The following is a 25,232-nucleotide window of genomic DNA, read 5'->3' on the forward strand; positions in this document are numbered from 1 at the left end:
GATATTTACACGGATCCTACCTTTTGCATGATCGTAACCCTTCTTTTTAATGTTTTGTTCCTCCGATATTTTCCTCTTTATCCTCCAATTCTCTCTATCTATAGTCGATCTGATAATATCCGTCTGTGCACTCAAATTGAGCGCTCTCTTCTCTCTATCATTACAAGACACACCCCCTTACTGCTGATTGGCTACAAGTGTATTTTGGGACTCGGTCCGACACTGTGGTCAAAAGCGTTTTTCAAAAATTGCTTAGTGCACCTATAAGTACCTAGAACAAACTAACCAAAACAAGCCAAAGGCTGGCATTTTATTTCTTTTCCAAAAGTCACCCAGTTAAATTTATCAGGGACAGAATAGCCTCATATCTTCAAGGTGACATCATTAAAAGCATAAGTGTGTTATATCTGCACCTTGAACATCAACAAACAGAACTGGAACTTTGAAAGGGTTTTAAAGATGCTCCTCACTGGACAAACAAACTGTCCCGCCTCAGACTCATGCAATTGGTTGAGCCAATGTTGTTGTGTTGGGCCAGACTGGATGTGCAAAAAGAGGCATAATGACTATACTTTTCAGGAGAATTAACTTACTTAAAGTTTTCTTGGTAAATTAAATTGAGACTGTTTATTAAAATTATCATTTTAATTTAAAGCACTACAAAACCAAAACATCTACTAACAAAAAGTACCAAAAACTACCATGTATTTGTGTACCGTAAAGTTGGACATGTACCATGTCAGTACCATGATACGCTATACACTGCTGTTCAAATGTCTGGGGTCATATATTTTTTTTCTTTCTTTTTTTTTTTTGTTGAAGGAAATTGATAAAAAAGTATCACAGTTTCTACAGCAATATTAGGCAGCACAACTGTTTTCAATATTGATAGCAATGTTTTCTTCAGCAGCAAATCAGCATATTATAATGATTTCTGAAGGATCATGTGACACTGGAGTAATGATGCTGAAAATTCAGCTCTGCATCACAGAAATAAATTACATTTTTAAACGTTAAAATAGAAAACATTTACTTTAAATTTAAATAATATTTCACAATATTACCGTTTTTACTGCATTTTTGATCAAATAAATGCAGCCTTAGTGAGCACAAGAGACTTATAAAAAGAGACTTATCAAAAGTATAAAAAAATCTTACTCCAAATCAACTTCAAACTTTAAAAACAGTAGTGTTTATTTATAAATCAATGAATTAGAAGCATCAAACTGGCTGCAAAATAGCAAGTTACACAGTAACTTACATACGCAGCGTTGGGCAAGTTACTCTGAAAATGTAATCAAATTACTGATTATTGGTTACTCCTTTTAAAAGTAATCACGTTACTGTTCTGATTACTTTATTTCAAAAGTAATTAGTAATTAGTTACATTACTAGTTACGTTACTTTTTCTCCATGAAATTTATGAAATCCCAGCATACACGCTCCCAATAAATATTTGTTATTAAAGCATCAACATTCACAGAACACTGTTATTTTCAACTAAAGCAAGCGGCTGCTGCGTGCATGGTTTGGCATGGCAGAATGCCAGCAAAGAGCGCTGCATTTATAATCTCTAAAAGACATCTCTGTTCATCGCAATCTCACAAATCTCTGTTATAACACAATACATATATGCATAGTGAATCTTTCATAAAGTCTACAATTCGTGTGTTATAATGAGAGGATTCGTGAGCACGCAAATTTCAGCACTGCATTGCTCAACGCTGCAAACACGTGTTTATAGCCTAAATAGAAACTCTGCATACGCTTGCACCTATTCTCCCGCATCCCGCACACACAAGAGTGTCTACCCACTCGCACCAGCACTCGCCCATCTTGTCCCGCGCCGCGCTCTGTTGCGTCGGGTCTCGCGGGAGCAAGTGTCTAATCCACTGGCACTTGACTCGACAGTGCGTGTGCTACATCCTTTTTACAATATCTAGATTATAAAACACTGCATTCTGTCAGCAATGTAACGTGGCAGTAACGTATAGAGACCTCGGCTTGTAACTATACTCTAATTACTATTTAGTAATTACTATTTAGAAAATTATAACGCGTTAAATTACTCCGTTACTAAAAAAGTTATCAAATTACAGTAACACGTTACTAAGTAATGCGTTACTGCCCAACACTGACCATACGTCATGCAAGTGAGCAAAGGGCCATTCATTGGTATATAATAAGGAAAAATAAGCAATTCTCTCTGGATCTTAATGTCATAGTCTGTCTTGCTACTATCTGACAAAGCCCCTTTCAATCATTCACTCTCATTTGCATAAACACTGGCCTATGACTCTGCTTCACGATTTATGGCAAATCAACTTGACGATGACGATCAGCAAGACCGTTACACATTATGAACACATTACAACAGGAAGGTCACATGTGCCATCAGGGACAGATGGAGAGCTGGCTGGCTTTTTAATCAAGAAGAGACATTTTTATGGTTGAACATCAGGACAGCTCTGTTTCCCAGCATTCAAGGTCTTTTCATATCCGGTTTTCAAAATGAAGAATGGGAAGGTGTGACCTGTGCTGACTTTAAGTGGCTACGCTCATGCAATCTTTCTTCTTTTCTGTCACTTGACGAACCCCACTGAATAGGTTTGAGGTTATCACTCAACAGTAACACTGTGAGATTGTTAATTAAACACCCCTCCTCTCCACAGATCTCCGCTGCACAGAGCACCGCCACAGAATACCTGGACCTAATAGAAGAAATACCTAAGGAAACTAGACAGAACCTGGTCTCACCCATGCATTTGGGGCTGAAATGATTAGTCAAAATTATCAATAACAAATATTTTTGTTGTCGAATAGTCCTTTAATCTCATGTGACCTAATGTAAGGACCTGCAATAACACAGTTTGCGCTGTAGCACAAGACTGTAAATTCAGCCCTCCTGCATGCAATCCAATAGACAAAGACACACACGGCGCTTATGAAAGCATGCCGGAGTGCAGCCGAACCAGTAGAGTGTGGGAAAGTTTTACAAAACTACAAGCAAAACATTTTTCATTCTTCAGTTGGGGTAAAAAGAAGCTTGATATACAACGGTTTATTGTTAGCGAATAGGGGTGTGTATCGTTACCGAACGGTTCACGGGGCAAATTCCAAATGGAAGTGATCATCCCTATCCCCTTGGAGTGGGGACTTTGGAGTGAGAAGGGCACGTGCGTGCCATTATGTAGTCGTTTGGAACAGAGGCGTCAAGCCCATTCAAAGTGATTTATTTTCAGATTTCTGAGCCAAGTGCATTTTGAATGCAACTTCCAAAAGACAAAAATAGCTGAATAATATTTTTTTATATTTGATACAATCGCACCGGTGTGATTAGATTGTTCAGTGCGGCACAGCATCAGCTGCTAAATACAAATCTGCATTCGCTGGCTGGCGCTGAGCCAGAGACAGATGCGTTTTTACAGTGCTGCGCATTATAACCAATTACACACGATTCTGTTGAGCTTATGAATGCAATGACCAATCAGAGGCGTTCAGATGAGTCATTGCTGAAACGCGGTGTTCTGCTCTCATCAGAAACAACAAAGTGCAGATGTGCGTACGAATGTATGTAAGATATTCATTTCACAGTGTAAACAGCTTAAGTGATTTTAATGGGAGTTTTTGAGAGTGCCTCTGGCTAGACTGTGCTAAATGTTCTTTGCTCTCTGTAAAATGGAAGTATTATAATTAGTAACTTACAATATTGTTATTAAATTCACATTAAATATAAAGTCGTATTAAAATATTTTATGGCATGACACCCATAACTGGTAGTTGTCACGTTGCACACACACACGAGGGACGAGGAGACGCTGGAGAATATGTTGACAAGACTTTATTTGCACCAAGGAACCAAGGGAGACGAACTCAGGAAGACGTTTACACGAAGACGTTCACAGGAAGACGTACAACAGCGGACAGAGAACTTGGGACTGGGAACACATTTTATACACACACAGGAGGAGGGGATGACGAGACACACCTGGGAGCAAAAAACCAAGGGAAACACCTGGGACAAATGAAATAAACTAATCAGGACAGGAACAGGAAACTAACCAAATAAGGGCATGGGAAGGCACATGGGGAGCAGGACACACAAAACATGGAACAGAGTCTGACAGTAGTTAAGTAAAACGTCGGGTTTTTATGTGTAGTTATAGATTACACTATTAGTCTACTTTGCCCATCACCATTGATAAAATAGCATAATCTATAAAGGTGCAAAACGCATTTACTTACACATATTTGAGAATCGAGATATTTCCAGATATAGGCTAGTTAACACGTTTGGAAATATTTTGAATAAAAAAGAAATAAAACATAAGCCTATATCAGTTATACAGTGCTATCGTGGCTGCTGTGTGTCACATGACAAGCATGCCCCCCCCCCCCACGTGCCCCCTCAAAAATCATGAGTGCATGAGTGCATGTGCTCCTGGTTTGGAATGCACTTGGCAAAGGGAGCGACGTAATTTCCTCATTATCTTCAACTGGCATGTTCCCATGACAACACAGCATGTGTCCATCAGCAGATTCGCATAAAAAAATATACATTTTATATTTTAAAAAGTTTTACATATATATATATATATATATATACAGTATCTCACAGAAGTGAAGGATACTGTCCTCTTCTTCACTAAGTAAGTAACAAAGATATTGAATTTTTAGTCCATTTTGTTAGATATTTTTTTATTACTAGGGTTTATGCATAAACATGCAGCTATCCCTTGACTTTATATTACTTTTTCCTTTTAACATTGTGAAGTGCTCACATACTACTTTTGGCCTTCATAAACAATTGTTTTCACATAAACAAATGAAAGGAGACAAACTGTATATCTAAACTCAATTGTGCATTTCAGATGCTGTCACATCCTACAACCTCATCATCTGCAGAGAGAAACTGTCATTCAATCACACCAAAATACAGATAATGATTAACTTAGAGGCATCATAGAGGATTGGGAAGATATTTCACTGGAGCGTGGTCTTCAATACACTATTTTATGTTCTATTTTGTTTTATTTCTTTAAGCATTTATTTATGTTCAATGTCCATTGTCATTCATTAATGTATTCTGCTATTAACTGTTGTTAGAAATTGCTACAATTTCACGTCATTAAAAAAAAAGTACCTAATTGACACGTTGTTGTTGTTGATTTTATGTAAAACCCTAATAGACACTTCAAGATATTATAAGACAAGGCAGATAGAGGGGTAAAAAACAATATTAATAAATAATATATACAAATAATACTAATATTAATGATATTAACATACTAATATTAATGTTTAAAAATGTTATTTATAACACCAATAAGGTTCTATATAGCATTTTCAAAGCATGGTTCAATATGGAACCCTATAAAAAGGTTATTTTTCTGCTGTTGTTACAAGCCGAAGAACCCTTTTCTGGTACTGTTTAGAACCATTTTTCTTAAGAGTGTAGATGAATGTGTAAATATATGCTGCACGCTTTTCTCTCAATAATAAAATAAACATACAACAAACATGACAGCGGTGCGAAAACAGCAGTTCAGAAAGCATCAGATCACTGTGATGTGTATATGTCTGCACAAGTCATGTCACATTTATTTATATAGCACCTTATGCAATAGACTGCTTTAAAGCAAGCAGCTTTACAGTATTAAACATGAAAAAACAGTGTCAATGTCACTTTCAGTTAGAATTACACCTTGATTTTTACTATAAAGCAGCTCTGTATGTACAGTTGTGGTCAAAATTTTACATACACTTTGCAGTATCTGCAAAATGTTAATTATTTTACCAACATAAGAGAGATCATACAAAATGCATGTTATTTTTTTATTCAGTACTGACCTGAATACGATATTTCACATAAAAGACATTTACACATAGTCCACAAGAGAAAATAATAGTTTAATTTATAAAAATTACCCCGTTCAAAAGCTTATATACTTGATTCTTAATATTGTGTTGTTATCTGGATGATCCACAAGCATTTTTTTTTCTAATTTAGCCCAAATTGTATGGAAAAAATGTGTTGGCCATTTTATGACGCTATATAGTGAAATTAAACGCTCTGATGTCTGTGTTGATTGGTTTGAGTTAAAAAATATATTTAATCATAGTGCTGTCAAAATTAGAACGTTAACGCATGTGATTAATTAAAAAAATATAGCTAGGATTGCCCACCCCACTCACAACTGCAGCTTCTGTCTCTTTTGTCTTGATAAGTATTGCATTTATTTAGACGCAGAATGTCTTTATTACCACATCAAATGTCTGAAAACTTTTTAGACAAGCACTCCAACTTCAGTGCCAGGCGCTAGTCAAACGAGCATGGAAAATGTACAAGTGATGAGTAAACTTCAGTGAACTTCGGTCAGATGAGATGTTGTCAGCCCATATGTCAGTAAAAATGAATATTTCTGTCCTGTCAGCCATTATACTGTGCGCGTAGCACGTGCTCTTCAATTGCACGCACAAATGCAGTGGCGCGCGCTGTATATAATTTCATATTAAAGCGCAAATGAAACTACGAGCATGCAATGTCATAACTATGACGTCAGATAAGTCATTAAGTTACCAAAAAGGTGATTAAAGTTGCCTTAAAACTGTGCATATATGTAAGTATTTATATATGAGTCACATTTAAGAACATGTCTCTGAAATGCAGTGACTTTCAAAACTGTCCTGGAGCAGCCCAGCACTGTCTCCCTCATCTAACACACCCGATTCAACTCGTCAGCTCATTAGTAGAGACTTTAAAACCTGAAGTGGGTCAGAAAAGGTAAAGAGTTGTGAGAAAATGTGATGCGTGTCAGATCCGTATCATGTTCAGCAGCTGCAGCTCTTAAAGCAGCCAAAATAACCTAATAACCAGCTCCTGTGATGTCTGTTAATCAAACAACAAATGGAAAAGAGGAAATCAATAACTTTTGTAGCTTTAAGGATTAATCTATATTTAATTTAGAATTTAGTGTTTGATAACTTTATTCAATTTCTGTATATTTCCTACTTGCTGAAGGGCACAGGTAAATTACATTTATAATAATGGTTTTATGTGAATATTGTTTTAAGGTCACTTAAATTAGAAGTTGTTATTTTTTAAAGTCTAATAAATGTTAAAATGTATATCTCTCAAATATACTGTAATGTTGAATGGCTACAGTCAATTGTTAAAAATTAGGGGGGGGGGCGGGGGGAACTGTTTCCTAGAGACATCAGTAGTATTGGTATCATTGATAAAAAAGTCAGTCATAAAAAAGATTCCATTAAACAAATATTAAAAATATGTGTGAATGTTACATTATTGCATTATAAAAGTATATTTAAAAACTTTTATGTTAGGTGGGATTAATCGTGAGTCTTTTTTTAATCGTTTGACAGCACTAATATAATCAGAAATATATTACAATTTTAAAAAATATAAAAAATAATTTGAAAAATATTTAGGAGATCTAAAAGGTATCATTACTCATAACTATTTATTTAAATACTGTACTTATACCATGTTGCAAAACGTTTGCATGTGTAGAATTTCTTTACATTTATTTGTAATTCTGTAAGATTACTCTTACTATCTTGTGTTGCTAATTCAATTCACATTGTCATGAACTGAAAGTGTGCCTGTTATGAATTTGGCCCAACCCTGGTGAACACAGACTTGGCCCCACTTTACAGCGATGATAGAGCAATGATATCTCAGAGCATTATCTAGTCTCATGTACACTCCATATAGTTCAAGCTGCAAATTCAACTCTTTGTTACAAATATGGTAGAACCATCACTTCTACCACAAAAGACTACTTTGTAAATAATCTTCTTGACTTGTCTCAATTTCTCAGCAAGTCCGATAGCTCGGAAAAACTGGATGTCGTAACAGAAACTATGGACTCTCTCTTTTCTAGCACTTTAGATTCGGTTGCTCCTTTACGCTTAAAGAAGATTAAGGAAAACAGTCTGACACCGCGGTATATCGAGCACACTCACGCCCTAAAGAGAGCATCATGGAAAATGGATCACAGCTGGAAGAAACAAAAAAAACTAGAGGTGTTTCGTATTGCATGGAGGGAAAGTACTTCCTCCTATAGAAAAGCCTTAAAAACTGTTTAAAAACTGCTAGATAGATTCTCTTTTAGAAGAAAACAAACACAACCCCAGGTATTTATTCAGTACAGTGGCTAAATTGACAAAAAAAAATAGCATCAAAAAGCGCTGCAATTTCCCAACAGCACAGCAGTAATGACTTTATGAACTTCTTTACTTCCAAGATAGATACTATTAGAGATAAAATTATAACCATGCAGCCGTCAGCTACAGTATCACATCAGAGTGTACTAGGGGTGGGCGATATAGCCTCAAAATTATATCACGATATCTCAAGAATATCTGCGATAACGATATTTATGACGATATAGAAAAAAAAAACATGGAACAACGTTTTATTGGTGATTGCAGCTGGCAGGCAGCAGCATTTATTAGTGCAAACAAAATGAAGGGCATTTTCCATCATTTTCCAATGAGCTACTGTCATCGATGACAGACTACCTAATTTGAAGTGTAAATCTATTGTCATAAGGTGGCAGAAGCAGCAGCTGTGTGTTCGACTTGAAGCAGACCGATCGGTGTATGATGTCAAAATACCGCAAGAGTGACTTTATTTACACTGCACGCATCTGCGGCGCGTTACGGCTCCGACGCGGCCACTCTAGTCAATAGGCTTTGTTTGAGATGCGCCTCGCCTGAAATGTAGGTGAGAGTAGGCGGCTGCAGTGAGGGGAGGAGTGAAATTAGTGCAGGCAAGACGGACAGTTTTGACCTCTCAAAGCACAACAGATACCTACGAGATCAAAGGCGGATATTGCGTTATTCTCACTCATGCGCTGTGTTGCTGATAAACATGATATAATTTCAGTTCTGTTGCTTTTATATTAAAATAGCTATGATAAACAAGACACCGAAAGTGCTTGCTATTTAATTCCATATGAAAGGCATATTTATCATTCATTTTTACTTTAATACAAACATGTATTTTAGATTTTTATAGAAATATGACAACAATCACATATCTCACACAGAGATTGCACTGTTATAGTGTTTGGGAATATTCATGCATAATTTAAACTAGGGCTGTGTATCACCAGCAAAGTCACGATACGATACGTATCACGATACAGAGGCCACGATACGATACGTATCTGCACTGAATTTCACCTCAGAAGAATTTAGTAAAACAGCTGTTTATTAAACACTGCATACTATAGGGCTGTTACTAACTATTGGCAGAGCAGGCAGTTGACCTCTGCATTATGAAGGGCCTCCATAACTGTACCACAGTACAATATAGGTAATGGCATATGTTTCATGTTTACATTGGGCACTCCCCACCAGGTACAATATTCAGATTTTTTGCATCTTGTTTTTAAGCCCATAAATAATAATGTACTCGTTCTAGTAAATTTATATTGTAACGTACTCATTCTAATATATTTAAAAAAATATGCTGGTAGGTTATCATTGCACAAATTAACACACTCTCTACATTTAAAAAATAAAAATTAGAAGAGTTCTAAACTAATGCGCTGTCTTCTGTATCTAACGCACACACACGCTCAAGGCTGATTTATACTCGACGCGTCCGCAAGTTCGCTTAGGTGCACGCGGCAAATATGACGTCATCGCGGTGTTGGCGGAAGTTCGCTTTGAGTGCGCGCGACGTCGTTTCGCGTGGCGGTGTGCACGACATTTTTTGTAACTTTCCGCGCAGCTCCGCTTCCGAAGATGCACGAGTTCAAAGCGACTCTAGCCGAACATGCACGTCTGTGCCAGCATTTGTGTGAAACAGAAGCAGTTTGACGTCAAGTTCAGTCACACACACAGATCACGCTGCGGCCGAACTCAGACATTCAGGAACAAACTTTTTAGCGCTGCCCCGCAGTTTTTGTCAACTAAATAGCTTAATCACTCAAGAGCTACATTATCTTTCTCAACAAGGAGCTGGTTACACTGTTGTTTCTAAAGGAATTAAAGCCACAGCTTCACTGTTAATAGAGAAACGCGGCAAAACGGTGGTAATTCATACATACACAGCCCCTCTCTCTCTCTGTCTCTCTCTCTCTCTCTCTCATAAATGAACACTTGATGAATTACACTTTTCTGAGAATAGAATATTTAAGTGGCGATCGCTAAACTGCAAGCTAAAACTAAAACCGGTGTTTTCAGAAAGCAAGCTCTTTTATCCACAGTGGAGAGAGAGCGCACATGCTCATGGTTGCCAGGTTGACACATTTAGCAGATATTTCCGTATTGCACAAGTGGGAAGCTCTGTTTCGGGGATTATGTCTCTTTATATCAGGCATCCCAGTTGTGTTCCTCTGCAGCCAGATTAAACCTTGTTATAGCCTATATATTACGCTCTATTCATTATTTTTTAGAAACATCGCACTTTTCTGCTCAATTTTAAACGTTGTTCTTGTATTCAAATTAAGCGCGGTCCACTGCTGCACACGTGCCACAATATTGATACAGGGACAGCTGTATAGATACCTGTATCGTCAAATCTCTGTGACGATACATCGTCGTATCGATGTATCGAACACAGCACTAATTTAAACACATAATCACATGAAATCAGATAAAAATGAAGAGAACGCAGCATCACGGTTGTCTGAACCAATGAGCATTAAGCTGTGTCATCAGCAAGTCGTTTCCCATCATGCTTTTGCGGATGTCGTGTAACGATTAGTACACTGAGGCGAGCGTAGTTGAAGAACTGAACCCATGTGCAGTTTATTCAAAAGTAATCCAAAATACAAACATAATCTAAACAGAGACTTGACATGACTTGAACAGACTTGCCTTGGCAACATGAGGGCTACTTATACCAAACACTAAGGGTCACATGACAAGAATCAACCAATGAGCACTGAGAACCATATGACAGGACAATAACCAATGAGGAACAAGACACATGACTTGAACAACCAATCACAACATGACACATACACAGGGCAGAAATACATGAGGGCAAGGGAAGCATGACACCAACAGCATGAATCAAATTGCAAAATAAAAGACATGAAAACAAAAACATGAAACAAAACCCAAAACAGACATTACAAGTCGGTGGAGAGCAAATGCACAATCCTACACAGCTGCCTCGCCGTCGCGAGAGTTTTTTGGCACACGTCAGCATGACATCAGAGCAAGTCGGATGTAACTTGGACACTTTTCTAACCACCATGCATCTCACGGTGATCGGTTCTGCGCAGATTTTGCTCATCTCAAACAAGCCTAATGCTTGTTTTTACACCAGCGGAGCCGCGACACGTTTCAGAAGCGGCTCTCAGCACTAAAGATATGCGCCTTGCCTTTTTCTGAAAGTAAGAGTGTGTGCTCGAATATGCTCTAGAACCACTCTCGCGATACTATGATGTCATACACCGATCAGTCTGCGCAGCGCTGCTTCAAGTCGAACACACCTATTGGGTTTGTGGTGGTGGTGGTGGTGTTGTTGTTGTGCGCGCTAGGGAACGTATATCCGCCATACGTCATCGCGTCGCTATATCATTGATATCGCGAAATGACACTTTTTTTTATCATGTACAAACTTATACCAGTATTATCGTGGATGGTATGATATGACACACCCCTAGAGTGCACTATAGATCTCCTGTGGAACAATTCCACTCATTCTCTGCTATAGGAGAAGAAGTATTGTACTGTATAATTTTGTTAAATCATCTAAACCAACAACATGTATGTTAGACCCTATTCAATCTAAGCTACTAAAAGAGGTGCTTCCAGAAGTCATAGATCCTCTTCTAAATATTATGAATTCATCATTGTCATTAGGATATGTCCCAAAAACTTTCAAACTGGCTGTAATTAAGCCTCTTATTAAAAAAACACAACTTGATCCTAGAGAATTCGTTAATTACAGACCAATCTCAAATCTCCCTTTTCTGTCAATGATACAAGAAAAGGCAGTATCCTCAGAACTATGTTCCTTCTTAGAGAAAAATGGTATCTGTGAGGATTTCCAGTCAGAATTTAGACCGTATCATAGTATTGAGACTGCTCTCATCAGAGTTACAAATGGCCTGCTCTTATTATCCGATCATGGTTATATCTCTCTATTAGTGCTACCGTATCTTAGAGCTGCGTTCAACACTATTGACCACAACATTCTGTGAAATGGCTAGAGAATTATGTTGGCATTAGTGGAATTGCATTGGCTTGGTTCAAATCATTCTTATCTGACTGTGATCAATTCGTAGCAGTGAATGATCAGGTATCATATTGATCACAAGTGCAGTATGGAGTCCCACAAGACTCAGTACTAGGACCGTTGCTTTTCATGCTTTACATGTTACCCTTAGGAGTCATCATCAGGAAACATGGTGTTAGCTTTCACTGTTATGCTGATGATACTCAGCTCCATATTTCTTTGCGGCCCGACAAAGCATACCAATTTGAAAAACCAACAGAATGCATAGTTGATATAAAAAGTGGATGACTAGTAATTTCCTACTGCTAAATTCTGTTAATTATCGGACCAAAAACCTCTGCATGTAATATTCTAGAACACTGTCTAACACTTGATGGCTGCTCTGTGAATTCTTCATCATCAGTTAGGAACCTAGTGTGAACCTAGAAACCATCTGTGCTATTTGATAGCAATCTTTGCTTTGAAAGCCATGTCTCTAGCATTTGTAAAATCACATTTCTCCATCTTAAAAAATATCTAAATTACGACCTATGCTCTCAATGTCAAATGCAGAAACGTTAATTCATGCGTTCATGACCTCAAGGTTAGATTATTGTAATGCTTTATAGGGTGGTTGCTCGGCGCACTTAATAAACAAACTGCAGCTGATCCAAAATGCAGCAGCTAGAGTTTTTACTAGAACCAGGAAGTACGACCATATTAGCCCGGTTATGTCAACCCTGCACTGGCTCTCTATTAAACATTGTATACATTTTAAAATCTTGCTAATTACTTATAAAGCCCTGAATGGTTTAGCTCCTCTGTACTTGAGCGAGCTCTTATCGCATTATAGTCCTTCACGTCCACAGCGATCTCAAATCTATGGCCATTTGATTATTCATAGAATATCAAACTCAACTGTGGGTGGCAGATCCTTTTCCTATTTAGTGCCCAAAATCTGGAAATATCTACCAAACATTGTTCGGGAGGCTGACACACTCTTGTCAGTTTAAATCTACATTAAAGACCCATCTCTTTAACCTGGCTTACAGATAACACACTATCACATTTCTATAATTCAAATCCATTAAAGGATTGTTAGGCTGCATTAATTAGGTCAACCAGAACCGGGAACACTTTCCATAACACCCGATGTACTTGTTACATCCTAAGAAGAATGGCATCTATGCTAATATTAGTCTCTTTCATTCTTATTCCGAGGGCACCTTAGCCACCAGATCCAGTCTGTTTCCAGATCAGATGGCCACTGCAGTCACCCGGATCCAGTCCATATCCAGACCAGATGGTGGATCAGCACCTACGTAGAAATGACCTTGACAGCTCTGAATGTCAGCAGAGACCATGCTAAAAAGAATAAGCCCTAGAGACAGATCCCCTGCGAAGACCTCGTCACCTCGACAGCCATCGGCACAGACCACGGGAACCAGATGAGTTTTCTGCACATTTCTGACTTGTGTTGCAGCCTGGAATTAAACCACGCTATGCTGGTTTCGTTTGGCCAGAGGAGAACTGGCCCCCGACTGAGTCTGTTTTCTCCCAAGGTTTTTTTTTTCTCCATTCTGACACCGATAGAGTTTTGGTTCCTTGCCACTGTCGCCTTTGGCTTGCCTGGACGATGACATAACTGAATAAATGATGAACTGACTTTAACTGGAAAATTGAGTGATTTCTATCATCCTCTTGCATTATCGACAAACTACTTTCCTGTTTAATGCTGTAATGCTGCTTTGACACAATCTGTATTGTATAAAGCGCTATATAAATAAAGGTGACTTGACTTGACTTACATATCATGGCCTATGTTCAGGCTGACCATCAGGGCATAATGGACCAAAAACAAAATCACTGAGGAACTTATACTGTAATTAAATCCATTCTAAATCTATACCCCAATTTCAGTCAGAAACACAACTGTTATATTTAGATGTTGGTGATTTAAAAAAAAAAAAAAAAACCTTAAAAGGTGCCTATAATCCTCAAAAACAGCCTCTACAGTTGGCTACTTTTACCTGAGATTCGTGCAGATCCACCCCTGATGTAAAGGGGTGGAGCTTGGAAGGCATAGATGATGTCACTCTCTGCAATGCTGGTCAAGTCATCGCCATCAAAGAATGAGCGCTGGAAACCTGTTGTGTAGATCTCTGTCAATATTACCTAAAAGAACAGATAATTAAAAATTGAAATTATTGGAGTTATTATTATCATTAAAGATAAAGATAAAACTAAATATTTATATTTAAAACACATCTCACATTTGATGTATCAAACAATTTACAATTAATAATACCAATAATTTCTGTTACATTTTAGACATTAAATAATAACTAACAATAAAATAATCTTCTTATAAAGCATAGAATTGCATCTAAATTACAAACAAGTACCATGGTATTATTCTGAGTACCATGCAAATACCATAGCATATAATCTTTCGGTATCATGGCATATAAGTTCGACAGTATTACCATTTGACACAATCACAGTAGCAATGCAGTAGGGAAGGTGGTTTGGTCAGGTGATATATTGTGTGCAGGCATGAGGTCTGTCTGTGTGATGCTGTGTACACCTGTCACCTGATCAGGAGAGATCTTGCCCTCATCTGCCACCATCCGGCGCAGACATGCCAAAGAGCCAAAGAGAGGCACAGCGAGCCCCACTCTCAGATACCGCTGTCCTTTACTGCTAAACACCAAAGTCACACACACTGGTCTGCAGAGAGAGAAGAAAATTCATCCTTTAAGATCTAAAAGGAGCTTTTAAATTAAAAATATTACTGAAAGCAATAAAGGGCATCTAGAAATCTCAAACAATCTCTGTGAAGGGCTACAAAAGCTAGTGGGTGGGTGTGGCTTAAGCAGGTGGGTGTGGCTAAAGAATGAATCTGACTGGTCACTAAGTTACACATTTAACCCCTGTTGGTATCTATTCAAAAGCAGCTGTGTATTTTGACCGTGCAATATACACTAACGTTCAAAAGTTTGGGGTCTGTAAGATCTAATATGCTGATTTGCTTCTCAAAAAACATTTCTTATTATTATGAATGTTGAAAACAGTTGTGATGTAATATATTTTAGTGGAAACCATGATCCTTTTTTCGTGACTCAAAAGAACAGCATTTATTTGAAACAGAAATCTTTTGTAACAATATAAATGTCTTCCCTGTTACTTTTGATTAATTAAAGCCTTTTTGCTGAATAAATGTACTAATTTTGTAAAAAAAAAAAATATTACTGACCCCAAAGTTTTGAACTCTATATAGCTCTTCCTAAAGTGATGTCATCTTCTCCGAAGTGACATCATCTACTACTGTACCATTATTTATACTGTCATCTAGTTTTCCTCCACTATTACAACCCTGCTGATATATGACCTAAAGCCTGAAAACGCCCTTCTCAGACATAAACTACTGTGAATAAGGGTGGCGTTGTGGTAAATGCTGAAGGATTTGCCAGAAGAAATAAGGCAATCGGTCATGTAAAAAGTGCCACACCTCAAACAGGTTACTTTCCTTTTAACTGGTCATGTGTTCTGCCCTAAAGGAATAGTTCAACCAAAAATGAAGACTGTATCATCATGAAACCTGTACTGTATATAGCAGAATGTCCAAGCTGAAGCTAATTTTCAGTGAAGAAAACATTAGTTTCAGTCTGTTCCTCACACAAAGTTATTATATGGCTTTAGAAGACTTGGAATGTAGCGCATAAGTCTTGGTTAACTACTGGCTAAATGTGTAGGTCTATATTACCATATAAGATGCGCTTTAGGTGACCTTTATTTAAGGCTATTGTATTCATTAGGATATTGACATAAGAACTGTTTTTGTCAAGTTTCAAACTTCCTTTAAACCAATATAAAATTTCATACCGGTATTATCCCTCATGACCAGTATAACCGGTATTACCATATATCATTGCAAAGGTGGTTCATATAAACATGTACATTCAGAAATATTTTATCTGACATTATAGCGTGTGGGACAGTAGTTTTGCATTTGTGAACATGAGGGTGGTCCTTTCCTCCAAAATAAGGATTTTCCTGGCAATCCATCTGCTGCTGCTGGTTTGAATGCTTCATTGTTTTTTAGTACAGAGAGGCTAAAACTGTTAGAATACACCCACAACAAGGAAAACAATTACGCTTTTGCATGAATCAATGACTTCAAAAGGCTTTAGTTTGGTACAATTGTACTCACCTCGTCTGTCTTAGAGGTATGGGGAGGGAAATGCACAGAAAAGGATCAAACGTGTTGCTCTGCTTAAGACAATGTGGGCATGTCAGAGATGACCTGGAAAAAAAAGACAGGAAAAAAGATGGTTTCTTCCGAGTAGGCAAGGGAGGCAGTGTCTCCTCAAAATAAAACAATGCCAATATTGCAAAATATAAAATTAAAAAGTGTATAAATCACTCATTTTTCTAAAGAAACATTGTCCAACAGAGAAACCAGCAGGTAAAGTTACAGCGGGAGTCCGCGTCTCTCTTGCCTCCCCTGAGCCCATTGAGTTTTAACAGACCCCCTAAAGTATGCGGTGAGTTTGGTGGGGGGTAATTGAGATGAATGGGGGGAAATCATGTGAGAGGAGACAATGCCTCCATCGCGATATGATTGGATCTGACTTGTTATGTTAGGCTGTGATTGGTTCATGCGATAAATCCCGCCTCTTGTGTTCGTGCACATTCTGCATTCGTGAATCGGTCTGAATGAACAATATGGCATTAATGGGAAGACTCATTTAAAAAAGTAAGTAAACAACTCACACACTTAGATAAATAATCACTTTGTTACATCAAAATGAGACTTAATATGGCCTGAAAACATGATGTGTGGGAGTTTTTAGTGAGTAATCAGCTTGGTGAAATTTAAAGTAATTCTCTGTCTGTGACCAATATTTACCGAGCTTTGGTGACTGATGAATCGAATAATTCAAAAACAGTTAAAAGTTAACTATTAAAAAGAATAAAATATATTGTTTAAATTGTTACTGCCTTCAGATATTATTTTGGAATAAATATAAAATGCTTAAAAACACTAACTCGATGAGATTCATACTTGGTTTAATAGAATATTGATTACATTGTTAATGTAAAAATATAAAATAGAATCGTTTTTTGTTGTTGTTTTTTCTGGTAGTGTAAGTAATGTTTATTTAACCAAGAACATGTGACTGGGACAGGAATTTACATTTGATTTTTTTTTTTTTAAAAGGACTTTGCCTCCTCATTTCAGAACACCACCACACACCACACACACACACACACACACACACACACACACACATATATATATATATATATATACATACAATATTACATAATAAACAATCAAGCTATTAGCCACTGTATTGCTTGAATGAGCCTCAAGGGATGTTCAGAGGAAGTGATGTCACAGGGAAGAGGAAGCACACAACATCTCTTGGGAAGAATTATTGTTGTAGCTACGGAAACTGATGCTCACAAAATCACAATTGCAGTTTTTTGCATCATCCTTGCCACTCATTTACAGAATGATTTCAAACTCACTACATAGACTTGTTCAGAACCTGTATGGCTTTGATGATGAAGCATCTATCTATCTATCTATCTATCTATCTGTCTGTCTGTCTGTCTATCTATCTATCTCTGTCTGTCTGTCTGTCTGTCTGTCTGTCTGTCTATCTGTTTGTCTGTCTATAATTAAGGTACATTTTAATATACAGTTTATCTACAGTTAAATCTATTCTTCTTAGAGTATCTACAACACTCATAAATACAAATGTTTTTTTAATTTAAACAATTCATGTTCTCCCTGCTGGCACTTGCCATGTCAGTGAAGTGGAGACACAAATAAAGAGAGGTGGCTCGAGATATTTTTAGTGTTAAGGAAAGCCCTGTTCATCTCCAGCAGCTGTCAGAGTCTTATGTGGAGACTTCAGCATTTTAACTCTGAGCTCTTCGGGCTGCAGTTCGCCCACATGTCTTACTACTGAAGACAAACAATGCAGCAGCAGCGCTCCACTTACACAGAATAAGACAACCTGATCCAAGTCAGCGCGGATAGTAAAATTGCAGGTATTAGAACCCAAATGATCTCAGTCACTATAATTTCAAATCTTGTGTTGTTGCTGTCATCAAAAAGAAACAATGCATTGAGCCAGAAATTAGATGAGAATGTAGCAGATGATACTAAAAGCAAAAAGCTATTCCATTGCCAGATGATGAGATCATTTTTATAATAAACACATTTAAACAATTCTTAAAAGGGGTGAGCATACACAGACTTTTAAAATGACTGTTTTAGGGGGAGCATAAAAGTAATCTGATAATCACAATCCTAAACTATAGTTTGTAGATTGTGTTTGGTTCACTAAAAGAGTCATTCTTTAGGGAATCGGTTGGACTACATTGTTTGAGTTGTATAAAAGATCCGTCTCACTAGAGGCATTCATTTGGGAGTTAGACTATACTGGTCGTTCTGTTTCTGCATATTAGCGTACTATACTTATACCATATATTTCCATGGCAGAAATACTACGAGTAGTATGCTAGTATGTGGTTCCAAATTGAGCATGTATGCTTGATTCACTAAAAAGATTCAGCACATAACAGTCATCGCTGTATGTTTCGTCTGTCATTCAGTACGCTGTACCGTTGACATCGGTAGAAGAACGCAAGAACAAGAAGCATTAACTAGGGATGTAACAATTCAGCCAACTCACGATTCGATTCGATTCACGATTTTGATTTCACGATTCGATTCACACTATTCATATAAACAAACTAAGGCTTTGTCTGTGCTGTTTCCATTTAAAATTAGAGGCAACACTGCATTTTAATCATGATCCAAACAAAGATGCTGCATACATGCAACATGAGCAGTTTAATCTCACATTAATCTCAAGATCTAAATTACATTGTACAATTTTGAAATCTGAAGCAAAAACAGAATGGTTTGACTTCAGTTTTGTGAAACTATGCATAAAAAATATCTGCATGAAACAGAAACAGCAGACGAGCTGAATGAGACGCAGATTCACTCTCTGCCAGCAGGTGGCGCTTAAAGCGTTTCCTTGGTTTCCGCTGTAAACAAAGCAGCTCTGCACAGTGCACTTATGAACTATAATGCATTATACAGAGGCAAGAGGAAAAGAAAAAATACCACCGAAAGACAGTAAGTTCCCCTCAAACATACATTCATATACCCTAATTGAATCGCGATTTGTTTAGCATCTCAACCGATTTGAATCGTCACATATTTAAATCGATTTTCAACCAGCTCGCGGTTAATCGTTACATCCCTAGCATTAACGGAATCCAATGTCATTGTTTTTTCTGTATTTTTAATAGGGCTGAATAAGAACCGTTTCTCGATTCTCCAACACTATCTGCCACTGTATTTGCCAAATCCCATCTTCTAAGCAGAACATGAACATACCATGTCTCAAAATAACTGAGTGCTCCATTACAGATGAAGAATATGCAAATATGTTTAATTAATACAAAGTGGCCTATGATAATAAACTTCCCAGACAAAGAGGTCATTAAATGGATTATTCATCTCAAGACACCGTTAACACATATAAACAAACAAAGATAATTTCCCAAGTGCATCTTGCATTATCAGGCAACAATTTGTAACATTTGAATCACTTTGACTCGTTAATAGAGAATCAACTTTACTAATATCAACGCAATAAAAACTCCACCAACCCATCAATATATATATATATATATATATATATATATATATGTGTGTGACCCTGGACCACAAAACCAGTTTTAAGTCGCTTGGGTATATTTTTAGCAATAGCCTAAAAATACATTGTATGGCTCAAAAGGATCAATTTTTCTTTTATGCCAAAAATCATTAGGATATTAAGTAAAGATCATGTTCCATGAAGATATTTTGTAAATTTCCTACCGCAAATGTATCAAAACTTATGTTTTGATTAGTAATATGCATTGCTAAGAACTTCATTTGGACAACTTTAAAGGAGATTTTCCTCAATATTTGGATTTTTTTTTTTTTGCACCCTCAGATTCCAGATATTCAAATAGTTTTATCTCGGCCAAATATTGTCCTATCCTAACAAACCATACATCAATGATGATGTAGAATTTCAAAAAATTTTCACTTATGACTGGTTTTGTGGTCCGGGGTTATTATTATATATTATATATAATTAAATATATAATTAAAGACATATATATAATTATACTATAATTATAGACAAAGAAATATTTAATTTAATTTATAATTTATAATTTAAAGACAGTAGCCTGTCTTTAATTGCCATTCTTTGTAAATTGTTGTTTGCATTGCACAGATACATCAAGCATGTTTATTTCTTTGAACATAGAATATATTTCTGTGTAACGGAGTATAGCGTACTGTTTACTGCATGCTGTAAAGTATATAATGTGTAAACCTCCCCTAAAACCTAAAAAAATTGTTTTAGTATTCAACAGGGCAAAACAGTTACAAAATATATACATATATATATCATCTAATAGATATGCCTCTTAAAATTTACAAAAAAAACAAACAAATCAGCCATATAGGCTTAACATTACATCAGTTATCTTTTTCAATAACAGAGATGCCTTTACTGTTTACTGTTATTCTTTGTAGAAAAAAATCATTTAAAAAATGTGTAAAACAGTCTAATACTTGGTACAACTGACATATATTTGACTTTATGTACAGTATGTGATATTTTATAAACAGAGGACAGATGGACAGAGGACAGATACACTTTTTCTTTAGTCAAGAACTTTTCAATATACTGTACATTATTACATTTTTTATCCCTTATGTCAGTGACCCCAGTAGTAAGACCTGGAAGACAGCCATTTACCGGTTTACAATTACAGATTAATTTTTTTAGACACATTCATTTAAACATTATGTGATTTAGATTGCATTACGCAACTGCAAAGTTTGTCACATAACCTCATCACATTGCATGCTTAATTTAACAAATGCCATTAATAAATGCGTATCATTTTGGAAATATAAAGTGTTATATTTAGCATTTTTAGCTGAAATTTGTGTAAACAATTTTAACTCTTGGCAATCAAATAATGAGCCAGGAAAGAGATTTAAAAATGATTTGAAATAATTGTTATTATTTAATTATTTATATTGTTTCCTGTTCACTGGTCACACTGTTCACTGAAAGGTCGGCTTGTGTCAACTGCATTGTGGGCTATAATACCCAGTGCAGTGTGCTCTGTTGTATACTGCTCATTGTAGCAAATTTTAGTGTAAGTAGTATCATACCATACTGTAATATTTGTTTTTTTGTATTGAAAATTAGGAGTTATTATTAGTGCAAACAAACAAGCAAATACACCCTTCTGAAATAATCTGTCTCCCTCATATAGCTCAATATTTACTTGCATCCTGACAACAGAAGGAGCTAGCTAAATATTTGGAAGACGTTGATGTGAATTACATTCGCGCCATGATCTGCATTAGTATGAAGGCCAATTGAGTGGGAGTCATTTAAATTCCACACAGGGCCTGTCACTGTATACAGCGCAATGAATCTGTGGCTTTTAAAGCTTCTCTCCTCCTATGCTGCAGCTGAAGCACTTTCAGTCATTTCTTCCACAAACTCTCAGAACCCAAGGCGTACCTCTGGGCTTCGGGATAAAAGTGACTATGGGATGATACTGTACCACCTAACTAGCATCAGAGAGAGACGGTTTGGCCTGAACTTCCTTGTAATTACCGGAAATCTCTGGTGCTGAGGATCAAATTGTGCAACGGTGTCCACACATTTTTTTCTAGCAGCCTATTTTTTGTTTCATTTGCTTTCCCCATAGATAATTTAAAAAAGTCTGTTTAAGAGAGTTTGTTTAAGAGTTCATGGGATTGGGCGGGTGCTAAAGTGTTCTTTTGCTGCAATTTACTTACACAATTATTGGTGGGAATTTCTTAGCACAATCATGGGCAATGTAGTTCTTTCACCATTAATTAGGCTGCTGAACATGTTTTAAAAAATAAGTTGATGACTTCAACAGAACCATATACCATCGATTAACAACTTTATGGCACACAGCAGGGTAAGTAAGCGCTAAGGTATGAGAGGCCGTCCTGTATAGTGAATAAGTCACCGCTGAAAGGCATTGTTAGGCACGGAGCAAAGCGGAGTACCTTATTGATTTTAAAAAACGCTTACCACACATTTGTGTATTGATATGTTACTTTTTTTAATTAAATGAATGAAATGCTATCCTTCCGGTGTAACATGCCTCATCTTATAGAGCTCAAATAAAAACAGAATCAAGGAATTCAACTAACTGTTTAATAATTATAAGTAACTAAAACTAAAACCATGAAATAAAATAAATGTTATTAAACTGAATTAAAATAATTCAGGTAAATAAAATTTATTAAATTAATATAATATAAACAAACTTATTTCAGCTAGCTAACAAGGCAACATTATTTTAACATATTATTATCGTTTAATTTAACTTGAAGTACTATTTAAAAAAAAAAACTGTTTTATCTATCTGACTGACTGACTGTCTGTCTGTCTATCTGAATCCAACTGTTGCACTCTATTGGTGGATTCCAAGTAATCTGCAAGTTGGCTGATCAAAGCGGGGCGTACACGGTGCGAATTCTGATGGTAGGAGGATTGTATGTCCACGCACACGTCACAAGTGAGTTTATCTGAAAATCGTACGGACGCAGTGATATACGACACGATTTTACGACCTGCTGAATTCCGAAGCAATCGCATGAAGTTCCCTGATGTAATGACATGTATTGAACTGAGTTGAGAGAAGGGCAGTGTATAATAATAAACTTCAACGATTTCCACACGATTTCTCCCGATGGAAAAAAAAAAATTGCGTATACGAGCTCATACGACAGCAAAAATCGCAACGTGTACGCCGGGCTTAAAGGTGTTTTTTTTTTTTAATGGCGATTGAGCAACACTATGATGAAATGGCAGATATTGATTGGAAGTACAGCAAAAACATGAGTTACTTCCTTTAGGAGCAGATGACTAGTATGCTGTAATTTTCAAAACTACTAATTACAGTTCACATGAACGAGAGGTTCAGCCTGCGTCACACATTTAATCAGTGTTTCATGTCAATGCTGCGTGTTCAGACTTGCTGATGTCTGGACTGCAGACCAGGTGTTTGCACAGAAATTTTTTGTCAGCAGTTGGGTAATAATAAACAGTAATTTTCAACTGTTGTCAGTGATTCATCATAAAATGTATGTAAAATGAACAAATTAACCAGCTAGCAGCAGATGGAGGGTGGGAAAAACAGAGATGTGGATGCCAAAAGAGAAGGATAAAGTAATGTAATGATGTCTCAGAATGACAGTGAGAACACAGGTAACAGCTTATCGTGGCAGAATGAGTGACAAACTCTTCAGATGCATGTCAGTCCAGAACTGCAGTGAAAGCAGTGGGCAAAACTGCATCTGCTGAAACTGCTTGCAAATGTTTTACTCACTGGAGCGAGAAAGAAGATTTAGAGTGAATATGCGTGTTAGGATGAGGTGGTTGATTTGAACTGTCTAGGTTTTAGAATGTGATTCATACACTTACAATATAAAGGGTGCTAAAAGGTTTGTATATTTTTTAAATGTTAAAATACTTTCTCTTCAAATGTGAAGTCTGTTCTGTTGAACACAAAGGAAGATATTTTGAAGAAACAGTTGATGGTTGATTAACCAAACAGTTGACGTATTTAAAGCGTTTAAATTAAAGGTCATTAATGGGTTAGTTCACCCAAAAATGAAAATTGGCTTGTGTTTTACTCACCCTCGAAGCATCCTAGGTGTATATGACTTTCTTCTTTCAGACGAATCCAGTCGGAGTTATTTTAAAAATTGTCCTGGCTATTCCAAGCTCTATCATTGCAGTCAGTTGCAGTTGAACAGTCCAGAAGTCGTCAAATAAAGCGTGCGTATTCATAATAAAACGTGCTTCACACGGCTCCGGGGGGTAGTGATGCGCGGATGGCGGTTATATCCGCGGGCGCTGCGGATAATCCGTGGATCGGGTAATAAAAAAATGCATTCTGATTTTTTGCGGGTGGGTCGCGGGTGGATAAAATAAATAATTAATGATGCACGTATTAACTACATTTTCTAAATTATGAAGGTGTTTTAAATAGGCTACAGAAATTGAACAAACTGTAAATTAACATTACAAGTTATTCAACAAAACATTATTTAGTCAAGAGCAGTAAGGGATTTTCTCTGTCTTTGTTGTTTGATTAACATTAATAAAAGACGGCACAGCTTTATTAGGCTGCTGTCACAAGACCTATTTCACGGATCCAATACTGATACTCATGCGTTTTAATTTGCAACTGTTTACATTAACTTAAGACAAAACCGACAGTACTTTCTCAATTGTGCAAAACGCACTTTTGCGCGCTCAAAATATGATCTTTCGCGCGCAGAATTGTGGCAGAATTGTAATCCCATAGAAACCCGAGCAAAAGTCTTGTATCGCAGCGTGCAGTAGTGCAGAAAAGATGCGCTGTTGTGAAGCCGCTTTGAGAGTGAAAGAAGACGCGGTACAGCTGAATCACTAACGCTGTTTTCAAATGACTGATTTAGCTGTTTTCATTGTGTGGATTTATTTACTCATCTAACCTACACGCTATATTGAATAAAGGTTTTGCAGTATTTGCAGTAATTTTAAAGTCGAAAGCTGCGGGAATGAGTAATGCGATGTATGCGCAATCCCGCAACGAAATTCAGGATCTGATTAAACATAATTCTATTATACAGAGAATTGTGAAATAGATTTTCATGACTTTTCAAAAACTTTTTGAGTTTATTTATTTTTACAAAACTTTATAGGCCTGGAAATTGCTGTTCAATTACTTTTCCAGGTTTTTTATGACCGTACGAACCCTATGTGATGATCGGGTGCGGGTCGGGTGCGGTTATCTAAATCAGACAAAAATACAGGTGCGGGCGGTTGGCGGGTGGATCATTTATTTGAAGCTGCGGATTCGGGTGACGTTTTAGCTCATCCGC

General features: G+C 36.9%; 1 protein-coding gene across 1 annotated transcript in view; it reads right to left on the minus strand.

Moving 5' to 3' along the window:
* The window catches only part of LOC107672123 (ubiquitin carboxyl-terminal hydrolase 43-like), a 66,628-nt gene that overhangs the window by 32,733 nt on the left and 8,663 nt on the right, over positions 1-25,232 (minus strand). The window contains exons 3-5 of the mRNA XM_016465207.1: positions 16,419-16,511; positions 14,800-14,935; positions 14,236-14,380 (exon numbers count right to left, since the gene is read on the minus strand). Of these exons, the coding sequence (XP_016320693.1) occupies positions 14,236-14,380; positions 14,800-14,935; positions 16,419-16,511 (374 nt within the window). The remainder of the gene's footprint in view (positions 1-14,235; positions 14,381-14,799; positions 14,936-16,418; positions 16,512-25,232) is intronic.

This window comes from Sinocyclocheilus anshuiensis, unplaced genomic scaffold (genome assembly GCF_001515605.1).
Source record: "Sinocyclocheilus anshuiensis isolate Anshui unplaced genomic scaffold, SAMN03320099.WGS_v1.1 scaffold12, whole genome shotgun sequence".
Classification (NCBI taxonomy): Eukaryota; Metazoa; Chordata; class Actinopteri; order Cypriniformes; family Cyprinidae; genus Sinocyclocheilus; species Sinocyclocheilus anshuiensis.